General features: G+C 42.8%; 1 protein-coding gene across 1 annotated transcript in view; it reads left to right on the plus strand.

Moving 5' to 3' along the window:
* The window catches only part of Megf10 (multiple EGF like domains 10), a 161,469-nt gene that overhangs the window by 112,362 nt on the left and 35,813 nt on the right, over positions 1-13,294 (plus strand). The window contains exons 10-13 of the mRNA XM_031365731.1: positions 6,716-6,890; positions 8,139-8,259; positions 9,080-9,243; positions 11,690-11,792. Coding sequence (XP_031221591.1) covers positions 6,716-6,890; positions 8,139-8,259; positions 9,080-9,243; positions 11,690-11,792 — 563 coding nt within the window. The remainder of the gene's footprint in view (positions 1-6,715; positions 6,891-8,138; positions 8,260-9,079; positions 9,244-11,689; positions 11,793-13,294) is intronic.

A 13,294-nucleotide genomic window follows, 5' to 3' on the forward strand; every position in this document is an offset into this window, starting at 1 on the left:
TAACAGTTATATAGATCAAGGCAATACTGAAATGATGTGTATCAAATATTCAGAAGATTTAGAAACAAGTCAAATGCCCTTATTCGTGAAAGCTATTTTAAAAGATTAGCTTTACAAATTTCTATTAAAGTTAGATAAATGCAGATTATATGAGTCTATCATGTTGGATACACAGTTGGAGTCATCTATTAATTCTTATATTTTGAACGTCCCTGCAAAATTCTGGGCCATTTAGAGATTAAAAAAAAGGGGGGGAGGGGTGGGAGGGCATGTAGAATCATTGCTTTAATTGAAAGCCTAATTTGTTCCCTATCATCTAATGAAGTGGGAAGAGATTTGCCATTATATATAATTCATGCAATGCATGTATCCAAAACCCTTTCTGTATAATTAATAGTATATTTTATGCAATGTCTATAGTTTACACAGTCTTTAGGTGCTGTGCATGTGTATGTTGATATATGAGAGCCATGCACTTGAGCAGTTAGTATAGGCAAGCGTCAGTTGACTCACAACAAACAAACGATGTCAAGTTTAGTAGCCTTAGGCCATCAGGTACTTACTAGCCAATGGCTTCTTACTGTGTGGCTTAGGCTCAGTGGGAAAGTCTCTTCTGCTATTTGCCGTAGGTTCGCCTGGCAGACCCACCGGAAATGCTCACTTCCTGTTTGGCATTTGGCTGGATGATAAGAGTGACTAGGCCCATGGGGTCTCCAGAAGGGTAGAGTGGGCTCATGTTAGCCATCTGGCTTCCAAAGGCAGCAATAAGCATGACACTCTCTAACATCTAAATGCCTTTAAGCCTTTGTTTATGTCATGTTGCTTAATATTCATGTATAAGATGAAACAACCCTTACAAATGGATCAAGACTCAATAGTCTCTCTTCTTCTTTCTTTTCATTTCTTTCCTTCCTTCCTTCCTTTATTTATTTATTTATTTATTTACTTATTTGGACAAGGTCTTATTGTATATCCCAGATTGACTTTGGAATGTGTTATATAGACCAGACTGGCCTTGAACTTGGCCTCTGTTTCTTTATAGGGGGGACCCCTCAAATTGTAGCCATTTTATTTTTTTAATCTATTACATAGTTGAACTTAATTAAAATATATTTACAAATGATCTGATTACCTTGAATGGTATTGAGCCCAGAGACACTTTTACTGACCTAGAATTTCAGGTGGGAAACTAAGTTTTATAGCAGAAATGGTTTTGAATAAGAAAATAAGACTAGTTTATCTAGACTGTGCGTTGCAGATGTATATTAACCCTTGCTAATAAGGACATTCAGTAGCCTTGATCAATCAATCTGTGCCTTAGTTTGTAAATGCCATCTATTCTAATTTGTTTTTCTGTTGTTGTGATTAAAGACCATGACTAAAAGCAAGCTGGAGAGGAAAGGGTTTAGTTCAGATTACACTTCCAGCTTATGCTCTATCATGGAGGCATGTCAGGGTAGAAATTTAATAGGAACCCGAAACAGAAATGATGAAGAAGGGATTCTTACTGGCTCCATCCCTGCTCATGCTTACCTAACTCTGTTATATAGTCCAGACCCACTTACCTAGGGATGGTGCCACCCACAGTGGACTGGGCTCTTTCACATCAACCATCACTCAAGAAAATCCCTCACAGACATAACCATAGGCCAATCTGATTGAGTCAATTCTTTAGTTGAGGGTCTCTCTTCCCAGGTGACTAAGATTGGGTCAAGTTCACAGTAAAAACTAACCAGGAGGCCACCCAGTTATCATTGCATTGAGTGTAGTCCTCCTAAAAGGAAATGAATTAAAAGAAATTCAGTGACTCCTTCTGTTTTATTCAATATGTTTTTCCAGTATTGGGTGTTCAACCCAGGATCTTACACATGCTAGCAAGTACTCTATTACTGGTGCACTCCCAGTAATTTATTTTGAGACAGAGTCTCAGTAAATGCCCAGGCTCACCTTGAATTTACAATATGGCCCAAGCAGTCCTTGAACCTGTAATCCTCCTGACTCAACCTCCTGAGTATCTGGGAATCACAGACCCATGTCATTAGCCTCAGCCAACATTATGTATATTTGGATGTCTGTTATAAGTTAGCTATGAAACTGAAGAACTACTTTTTAAAAGTGGTTGTATTTATATGCATGTATAATGACAAATATTCCCATATGTGCTTAATCATATTTTCATGTGTAAAGCAATTTGTTCTTTAGACAGAATGCAGCTATGGAGTACATCACCTGTACCCCTCCAGTCTTCCTCCAAATTGTAGGTCTCATTATGCATTAACTGGCTGTGTGAGAGTCCATTGAGTGCCTCCAAACTACTCTGGTGTCCGACACTCAGTTACACATTGCAGAATGCTAATCCTGGTGTCCGTCAGTCTGAGAACCAGTGTGCTAGACTACTATTCACTAGGGCCTGTTGAATATAATTTGTCTAGCCCACAGTTTACATTCACACAGTGGTTTCTATTTTGGTTAGTATTAAGACCTAAAACATAATACTTTTTTTTTTTAAATTCTAAGTCAATTTTCTACCAAAATTTTCTCTTTTAGCAAGTTAAGATAAAGCAAAACACTTGATTTTCTTTTGCTTTTCTCAGATAGGAAGTCTTGCTCATACAAATTTGTCTTCATAATCTTGCTGACTTTGGTGCACAGTGTTATATCCTAAATTTTAGCCATTCCTTTTCCTGCCAAGCCTCCCCTCAAGGCTGCTCACAAATTTCCTTTTCCCTCAGTTTCAAAACAAACAGACAAACCAGTGTTGAAGCCTGATTCAGCCTCACCTGCACATGTGACCCTCTGAATAAGCCTTACCCTTTCCAGGCCTCAGTTTCCTCATTCATGAAATGGGACCATGACTTTAGACAGTCGTGGGAACTGACATAAATGATGCATGTAGATAAGTCAGCAGGGTGCTGGCACCGTTCAGTGCCAGCTGTTAGTGTCTGTGTTCACTTAATTTCACTTCATATATTACTTATTTCTATGGGACTATAGGCAGTCCCCTGTGATTTAAGACTGACACTTTTGAAACCAAGGTTAGCAGAAACCCTGACTTTGGACACAGGTACTGTATTGGTGAGCCTTGTGTCATGTCTCTGAGAGATGAGGTAGAATCAGGGTTTGTATGAAAACAGGATCTGGAGTCGGCTAGGTCCTTTTCATCTATTTGCTCTGCCGTCTTTGCTGTGAGCCTACTGTGTGTTAGGGATAGATAACAAAGAAACCTAACTCTTGTCTTCATAGATCTTGTGGGGCTGTCAGAGCAAAAGTATACTTTGCAGCCCTGAGTGGTGAGCGAGGGAGGGGAGGATGCAGGGAAAAAGAACGGACAGGAGAGACAAGTCTTGGTGGGTAGAGAAGGCTTCTAAGAAGAGGAACTGTGTCAGCTGAGACTAAGGACAAGATGGAAGGGGGGCTGGAAAAACAGGGGAAGCTCCTTCTATGAGACTGGAGCCGCCCTTGTGGAAGCTGTTAAGTAGAAAACACTTGGTGCTTTTGCAAGCAGAAAGAAATCCAGCATGGCGGAGCATAGTGATAAAGTGAAGGTCATTGCAGGCCTTACATTGTTAGGGAGGAGACTGCAGAAATGGCAACAGCCAATGCCGGGGCTGCATGGCTATTTTAGGGTGACTCTATAGCTGGCTTCACCAGGACAAGCTAGTTAAGCCTGCTGTCCTAGGGTGAGTTTTAGCATTTCCTTCTCTACTCTGCTTTATTTTGTTTTGTTTCATTTCGTTTTTGTTTTTCCAAACCAGGTTTCTCTGTGGATGTAGCCCTGGCTGTCCTAGAATTCACTCTGTAGACCAGCCTGGCCTCAAACTCACAGAGATCCACCTCTGCCATTAAAGACTTGCACCATCACTGCCACAAATAATTTATTTTTTAACTTAATGTATGTGGGTAATTTTGTTGTATGTAATTCTATACACCAAGTATATCCCTGGTACCCACAGAGACCAGATAAGGGTGTTGGATCCCTGGAACTGGAGTTACAGATGCTTATGAGCTGTCATGGGGATGCTAGGAATCGAATCCTGATCCTCTGGAATATAAGCCAGTGCTTAACCACTGAGATATCTCTCCAGTCTCCCTCTCCACTCTTAAAAGGTTCTGATTTAAGTAATGGGTCGTATCATCATGTGAGTGGAATTAAACAGTGTGGGTTTTATTCCAAGTGATGTTAAGTGGGGGGCTTTTGACAAACTTTAAAGAGGAGATACAGTAAGACCGACTCTTTAGGTGACATGGGTGTGTAGATACAGGGAAGAAGGTTAGAGGGTTTTTTAATTCAGGCTCTGGCAAGGTAAAGAACAGTGTGGAGGGTAGAGATGTGGATAGTGTTAAATACAGTTTTGAGTTGAAATGGTTGAGTCCTAGTAACAATTTAGATATGGAGATGAGGCTGAAGGAATGATGAACAATCCTTTGCCCTCATCCGAGAAGCATCTTCACTGAGACTCATCACTGGACAGTACGCAGAGAGTGAGAGACCTTGGAGCATTCGGTCCTAAATGGGAGGTTTTCATCAGATTCCTCCCCTCAAGGCTTAGGAGCTATGTGGAATGGAAGGAAAAAGTGTAAGACCCAGAGGTGATGGATGACTTCAAAGAAAACCATGTCTTCCAGACACAAGACTGATATACACACAAAACCACAGAGACTGTGGCGGTACACACAGGACCTGCACAGGCTCAAACCAGATAGGAACCCAGACAAAGAGGGGAAAAGTGGATATGGGGTACCATCCCCAAACAAGAAATGATCTGCAATTGATACCCACTGGCAAAGGAAAAGAAAATCAGTTTTCTCCAATGGAGTTTGTGTGTGTTTCTTTTTTGTTTGTTTTAGAGAGAGAGAGAGAGAGATCATAAAGTTGAGTGTGTAGGAGGTGAGAAGGATCTGAAAATTGGAAAAGGGGGAAAACATGATTAAAACAAATTGCATGAAAAATTGAATAAAAAGTTAAAATATATCAATAAATAATAAAAATAGAGAACAAGTCTTAGCTGTGCACAGTAGTCCATTATTACAATCTTAGCAAAGGCAGAAGTTCTTGATTGTGAGGTCAGCTTGGGCTATGTAGCAAGGACCTATAGCAATGAGCAAGCAAGTGAACAAACACACCAGCAAAAAGAGCAATCCCCAGGCAGGTGGATGGAGGCACCACATACAGAAGTCCAAATGGCTGACTGGGGTAGATAGATGTAAAACAAGGGAAGGAGGGGGCCCAGACATGACACAGTAAGCTTGAGATGCCACAGAGATGCCAGGTGTTTGTCCAAGGATGATAGCAAGGACTACATCTATTTATACACATGTAGGTCTAAGTGTGTCTGAGACTCAAACCCTTGTCTTCTACATTCAAACCTTGTCAAGCCAGGAAATCCCAACTGTATCAATGTATTTAGGTTTTTTTCTTTATGTTTGCTGAACATGATTTGATGGATCTCTTGACTTTTTCCTGTGAATAGTTCATTGTAGTAGGAGTCTGAAAGTCCATTTTAAGAAAAAAAGAAAGAAAGAAAACTTTAGAAAATGAAGATCAAAGTATCCAGTCTCCTAGCTTTTTCTGAAGGAGCAGAGAAAGGAAAAGGAAATGCACAGAATATAAGATTCTGGGGTGTGGGGCTGGAGAGATGGCTAGGAAGTTGGTCATACAAAAGACCTGGGTTTGGTTCCCAGCACCCACACAGAGGTTCACAACCATCTATAACTTCATCCTCTAGGATACCTGAGGCCTTCTTCGAACTTCTGCAGGCACAAGGCATGCATATGGTGCTCATACAAACATGCAGGCTCATACAAAACACTTACATACATAAAAATAAATAAGATTCTGGAGTGTGTCTGAGTCTTTCCCACCAGCAGAGACTTCAGGTAGAAGGCTTTGTGCCTTCCCTAAAGTCACTCAGGTAGACAGACCTAGGTGTTCTCTCCTCATCCCTACAAGTCTCCCTTTCCCCGCTAGGAGTACAAATTCTATGAATAGTCCTTTAGGAAGACCAGTTAGCAAATGTCTAAATGCAAAGTACATTTAAGGGGGAAGGTTTTGGGCTTCATGGGGAAGGGGTGGGGAACGTCTTTACACAGACTTCCTATTGTCAGCAGAGTTAGTTTGATTGACCAGGTTTCCCATGTCAAGAAGCACACGTGCTTTGAGCCAGCTTGCCACGGAGTGCCTTATTGTGTCCACTCACATGAGCATCTCAGCACAGCTGACACGGCCATTTGCTGTAGAGCAACAGCTGGCTGCCTGGCCTGTCAGTGTGGATGCTATTCCAGCTAGCAGCTGCTGCTTTACCACCAGGTAGATGGACTGGAAGGAGAACATGGTGCGAGGTCATTGCTTTTGGAATTCCTTGGGTATCTATCACACAATGGACTTGATATTGGATAGAGCTGGTCAGTGTGTCTCACAGTGCTGCCTTCTTATTGAGTCGTACTTTCAATTTTAAGACAGTTACAAAGAATTTTATACAAAAGGATACAGTTATTGTAGTCACTTAAGTAGGGCATGGTGCTTATTTCATTCATCATTTCTACAATACTAGTTGAGCAACAGCCAGTTCATTAAGTCACACCACCCATAGGAATTAGGTTTGTTCGTAGAATTACCAGCACATGCGTGATCATTGAGAAAGCAACGTTTGCGCATGCCTCAAGTGTCATGTTTACTCCAGAATGACTTGTTCTTTTTTTCATCTATGTTTCTCAGCTGTCATCCCATGTCTGGAGAGTGTGGCTGCAAGCCGGGTTGGTCTGGACTGTACTGTAATGAAACATGCTCTCCTGGATTCTACGGGAAGGCTTGCCAACAGATCTGCAGCTGCCAGAACGGGGCGGACTGTGACAGCGTGACTGGAAGGTGCGCCTGTGCTCCAGGATTCCAAGTAAGTCACCTGGGCTCTGGAGGCAGGAGAGGGGTGCAGGATGGAGAATAGCAACAGCAGGGTTTACATGAGCTACTGCGAGGTAGAGTAAATGCCATCAAACCGTTCACAGCACTCATGGGAAGGGAACGGTTTTCGTTAAGTAGCTTTGACATTCCAGTGGTGACTGAGATCACTGATGTAACTATCAAGGCATCCTTGATGTTCAATACTAGAATGCATCAGGAAGGGTGACCCATTATGACTATCCTATATATACTGGCTTTTATTCTGACCTATTGGCAACAAAGATATAGCTCTCCACGTAATTATTAGTTATTATTTTCAACAGTTTCTGTCTGAATTCCACAAAATTTAAAGACACAACATGCGCCAGGTTAGCATTATGATATGTTCACACTCTGTACATGGTTTTGAGGCCCCTTGGGGGGGTTCAGATTCTACAAATGTACCTGTACAATACGAGCACCGAATTGTGGCTGTGGTCCCTACGACTTCTTAGCTATTGAAAAGGGGAAGTGGTTAACTGTGATTTATTTCTTCCCATTGTAAAGAAGATAACATTGAACTCTGAAGAGTGTTGGTGGTCATTCCAGGGCACACAATGTAGAAAGAGGGGGCTGTGAAGTCAGAGCCAAGAGAACCTTTCCAGAGTTTTCTGAGCAGTGTCACAATTCTCAGGCTGACCCCTGAATTAACCTTCTCTTAAGAGTCTTTGTGTATTTTGAAAAAAAGATGTCCCTGGGTCACCTTTGGTAGCTCAGTTCTGTTTAATGCTCACTGCTGGATAAATTGAATCATACCTGACTGAGTATTGCTGTTCTTTAACTATTATCAAAATTAACATATCATACAAGGCAACCTGTGAAGCATTTAGAAGCATGTAAACACTGATGCGCAGTGAGTGTATTTTTGTTGACTATAAGCTTACAGCTATAACTTATCTATAGATAAGCAATGGAGAAAGGTTTATTTTGGTGTTCTGTTATGACGATCTAAAGAAGTCATTGAGCTTTTGTGGGAGGTGGGGAGGTCCTATTTGATGTTTTATCATAAACATGAGCCAGCCAGGATTGCACCTGAATCTCTATCATTTGTATAGGAATGGTATTATAGCAACTTTCAAAAGTATAGAGTGTTAAAAATAGAGAAGAAACATAATTAGCATTACCAAAGTATATTTGTGTTGGTGCTGGCATGGATTCACTTGGTAAAAATAGCCTGTGTTCTGCTGTTCTGCTCACCCAGGGAACTGATTGCTCTACTCCATGTCCTCTGGGACGCTATGGGATAAATTGTTCTTCTCGCTGTGGCTGTAAAAACGATGCTGTCTGTTCTCCCGTGGATGGATCATGTATCTGTAAGGCAGGTAAGAGTGTGTCTGTCTGTTCTCCCGTGGACAGGTCATGTATCTGTAAAGCAGGTAAGTGTGTGTCTGTGAATCTTTTATCTGGTTTTGGTCCTGTTACCTCCTAGAGTCAGTGGAAGGACACCCCAATGCGGGCTCTAACTAAAATCAGTGTGAACTCAGCATCCCTCATCCTTCCCAAATCCAGAAAAGAAACTCAAACTTGGCTCTCTCTGAAGTTGTTGCCAACTTTCAAAGTCTGAGTCCATGATTTTGGGAAGGATAAACAAGCAGATGTGTCTATGCGCCCCCAATGGCCCAAGTTGGAATCATGACAAGCAATGCAGCCAGCACAGAGTTTATGTGGGACTCAGAATGTGTCCTCTGCAGATGCAGCCAGGAGCTTGGAAACACATTTTTCATAGTTAATCGTTATTGCTTCAAAGATGGGGTTGGTCTTCCAAGAACAAGCTTTCCATCTCTTCTCATATAAACAGACAAAGCTGATCATGCTACCCTGAGCATCATAGCACATTAAAGTTGACCTCACTCCACGTCCCTTCTCAGGAGCCCAGGGGATGCTTCTCAGCATTGGCATCCCTGACCGATCACACGGCACAGTTGGCTGTTTGACTCCTCGGGGGTTCCTTTTCATTTCTGGTCGGTGGAGGCCTTTTGTGGCAGAGCCAAGGCTGTCTGCTACTGCTGGGACTGGGGCTGGGCAGCGAGCACTGTTATGCATCTCCAAGATGTCTGTCCAGGGAGATGTGGCTTGGAAGGGCTCAGTGAAGCTCCTCGTTGCCTTTGTTTCCTCACACGCTCTGTCGTCCTTGTCATGCAGGCTGGCATGGGGTAGACTGTTCCATCCGCTGCCCCAGTGGCACATGGGGCTTTGGCTGTAACCTGACGTGTCAGTGCCTCAATGGTGGCGCCTGTAACACACTGGATGGGACCTGCACCTGTGCACCCGGATGGCGAGGCGCGAAGTGTGAATTTCCCTGCCAGGTATGTGTGCTCTGGGTAGCCATACCTGGAGGGCTACGCAGGAGGAATGATTTCTTTGTATATTTCTTTTTTCTTTCCTGACTGAAGGTGAATGAATGTGACTCCGTCTTCAGTAACTATTAACAGGACTCGAAGTAGACAGGGGCTTGGAAAGGGATCGAGGGGAAATCAGCTAGGCGGGCTTTAAAGAATATCTCCTTCTCTCCTTTTGTCCCTCTGCTGATCCCCCAGGCCCCAGTCTAGCATTTTCTGGTTCTTATACACTCATCTTTTGGTGGCAGCCAGGCAGCAGCACTGGTCAAACACCCAGTGTCTGGCTGTCAGCACTCCAAGTATTTTGTTTCCATTATAATGGAAATCTGCAGGCTTTGGGGTGGGAAGTGACAGGGGCTTGAAAAGGGGGCGGTGGCTGGTGTCACAGAAATGTGCACCCGGAGTAGCGAGTGGCGAAAACAGGTTTGGAAACAGCCTTGGGTAATGTAAATATTTCTGAAGGCACAGGAGTCTCCTTGGTGTGCACTCCCTTCCCTTGACCTAATTTGGAGATGTGCATCCTTAGAACTAACACATCCTCCTCCATAGCTGCTGCAGGCTAGCTGACATGAAACGTGGAGTTCTGTAGTAATCTGTTGCATGCCTGCCTTCCAAAGCACATGACTGGCTTCTTTTCCTGTTTGCATCACGCTTTCTTCTCGAGCCATCAAGCATCCTAACAGCCCCGGTCTGTTCTTTTCCCCGGGGGGCATCATCAGACGACAATGTGACCCCCCCTGAGTTGGGCCATTTCAGAGACAGGGCTTCCACCAGACCTCTTTTTCTTCCTCTGAGCCTCCTCATTGTGCAACCCATTTTCTAAAGGAGAAAGGATTCCTGCCCTGCATTACTCTGTGCTCCTGAAGCCCCCAGGAGTTAAGCTAGCTTTGCTGTGTCTGTTCAGACCAGTGAACCGATTATCAGTGCCTGGAGCTGGGTTCTTAAGTCATCTTTTACTTCCTCATTATAGACAGAGGGGAAACCCCAGTATAAGCTGCCCATTGTTTTGCGTTAGATGTATTAGTAAATCTGGAGAGTCTGATGGCTCAGGGCTTCTGCTATAACAGAGCTAACTGCTATGCAATCCTGTCAAACACTAGTGGAGCCTAAGAAGTAGTTTAGTTGGCTTAATAAATTCTAGGCAAATGGTTGCATCATCTAACACCTGCTGCCTGGTAAAGCTGTTTCCACGTCCCCACCCTCAGTCCCTGGGCTGTTTCCCTCATTGTGTGGGTGATGTGGGGACGCTTGTAGCACCCTACGCCAGTCCCAAGGAGCTAGGGTAAAAGGTAAGATTTGCCTCCAAATAGAAACATTTCCATTTCCTCCTCATGAATCATGCCCATCACCCAAGAGTCTCCTCTTCATTGGACTACTCAACAGTAGAATGTACTTGGAGGGGTGGATGAGGAGGCCGCCGATGGAATGTGTATTTACAGTTCTGAATCATGTTCTACACAGTTTAGCCTCTTTCTGAGAAAAGATGTTATGTAGTAAAGAAAATAACAGATTTTCAGTTTTCTTTATTATGTCATGTATTCTACTGACAGCTTAATTCAAATAAGTATTTGTATATGTATATATACATACATATATATTTATGTATACATATATATTTATATATGTATATATTCAAACATACAAGCACACACTAGATAGATTAGGTAGATAAGTACAAGTAAATACATAGATATATACTATAGTAACATCTATATGTTACTATATTACTATGTAACTATGTTACTATGTTGCTATAGTAACATCTATGTATCTATGTACTTACCATCTATCTAATATGTCTATCTAGTGTATGCCTGTATGTTTGTCTGGGGTGTGTGGGGTGTGTATGTGTATCTTTTTTAGGTGGACAATTTTTTAAGGAAGACAATTGTAGGGAAGTTTGAACTATGTTGTAAGAATAATTAGGGACAATTGAACATTTTTTTTTATGAGTTGTGGTAATGATAAACAAAAGCTCTCTAAGTCAACTGGCATGTTTATATTTATTGTATGTATGCATATGTATGTGTTGGCATGAGTGGTTTAACCATGCAAATCTCCCAACTATTATATCAGGGATAAGCTAGAGTTGAAGTGATTTTAAAATGCTGCCTTCTCAGCCGGGCAGTGGTGGCACATGGCTTTAATCCCAGCACTTGGGAGGCAGAGGTAGGCAGATTTCTGAGTTCAAGACCAGCCTGGTCCACAGAACAGGTTCCAGAACAGCCAGGGCTATACAGAGAAACCCTGTCTCGAAAAATAAAAAAATAAAAAGTGCTGCCTCCTCAGGCTTTCATTTTGCATCATGCATCATGGGGAGAGGTGGTACAGAGGCATGCCAGAGCCTTATTGTTCGCCGTCATGTGAATACCTCGGTTTATCATTGCTGACTTTGATGTTCTCTTCCTTGCAGGATGGCACATACGGACTGAACTGTGCTGAGCGCTGTGACTGCAGCCATGCTGATGGCTGTCACCCCACTACAGGCCATTGCCGCTGCCTCCCTGGGTGGTCAGGTAGGAGCTTCGGGCCAGCGTTTGAAAAAGATAACCAACACTTCAGGATCTAATGGTGTTGCTTGCTCCTTCAAAGAAATGTGTAAAGCTCAATTTTTCAGAAAAAAAAATTTCAAAATGCAGTAAAGTCCCCAGCAAGGGGACACATTCTTGCTATGATATGTTACGTGTTGGGTGTGACTCATCAGTCACCCAGGATAGTCACTTCTATTGAGTTGGTTGCTCATAAAAGAACCGGTTGCTAAAATATAGGCCAGCAAGATTTCTGTGATATTTTTTGAGTACTGAGAGAAAAGAAGAAAAAAAAAATCCCCAAACTATCATTAGAATCACTCTAGATACAAAACTATTAACTACTGCTAATACAGTTCATAGGCAGATACTGAAGCTCTTTCCTTGAAATTAAAGTTTAAAAGCTGCATCTTTCTCAAAAATTTGTGTCATGACAAACTCATGTTATGATTGAGCACAAAATTTCGAATACAGTAAAAAAAAAAAAAATCCCTCCTGATTTTATGTGGCTTTATGACTTCAGCTAGGAAGTTTATCAGGAGCGCCATGGTACTTGAAGAAGAGTGATGTTTTTACTCATGATGTACAAGTTTGCTTAGACATTTAGTGCCATCTTCAGAGCCCGCAGTAAATCGTGAGCAGGAACATCCCTCTTCTCGCAGGACCACTTTGCATTTCCACCAGCAATCTCTGAGCATTCCTGTATCGCCACTAACACATCTGTCTTCCTGGTGACATTCATCTCTGTGGCTGTGAAGCGATGCCTCTTTGAGGTTTTGCTTTGTGCTCCTCTGGTGGCTGAGGATCCACCCCTTGCGTTTATTGGCTACCTATAACTCTTTTTGGTAGAAATATCTATTTAGATCCTTCATCAATTTTTATTAGATATTTTATTTACATTTCAAATGTTCTCCCCTTTCCTAGTTTCCCCTCTGGAAAAAAAAACACTATTCCCTCCCACCTCCCCCTGCTCACCAACCCACCCTCTCCCACTTCCTGGCCCTGGCATTCCCCTACATTGGGGTATAGAGCCTTCACAGGACCAAGGGCCTCTCCTCCAATTGATGACTGACTGGGCCATCCTCTGCTACATATGCTGCTAGAGCAATCAGTCCCACCATGTGTACTCTTTGATTGGTGGTTTAGTCCCTGGGAGCTCTAGGGGTACTAGTTAGTTCATATTGTTGTTCCTCCTATGGGTCTGCAAACGCCTTCAGCTCCTTGGGTCCTTTTTCTATCTCTTTCATTGGGGACCCTGTGCTCAGTCCAATGGATGGCTGTGAGCCTCCACTTCTGTATTAGTCAGGCACTGGCAGGTCCTCTCAGGAGACAGCTATATCAGGGTCCTGTCAGCCAGCACTTGCTGGCATCCACAGTAGTGTCTGGGTTTGGTGATCGTATATGGGAAGTATTCCCAGGTGGGGCAGTCCTTCTTTCAGTCTCTGCTCCACACTTTGTCTCTGCAACTCCTCCCATGAGTATTTTGTTCC

The sequence above is a fragment of the Mastomys coucha genome, unplaced genomic scaffold, assembly GCF_008632895.1.
Source record: "Mastomys coucha isolate ucsf_1 unplaced genomic scaffold, UCSF_Mcou_1 pScaffold13, whole genome shotgun sequence".
Classification (NCBI taxonomy): Eukaryota; Metazoa; Chordata; class Mammalia; order Rodentia; family Muridae; genus Mastomys; species Mastomys coucha.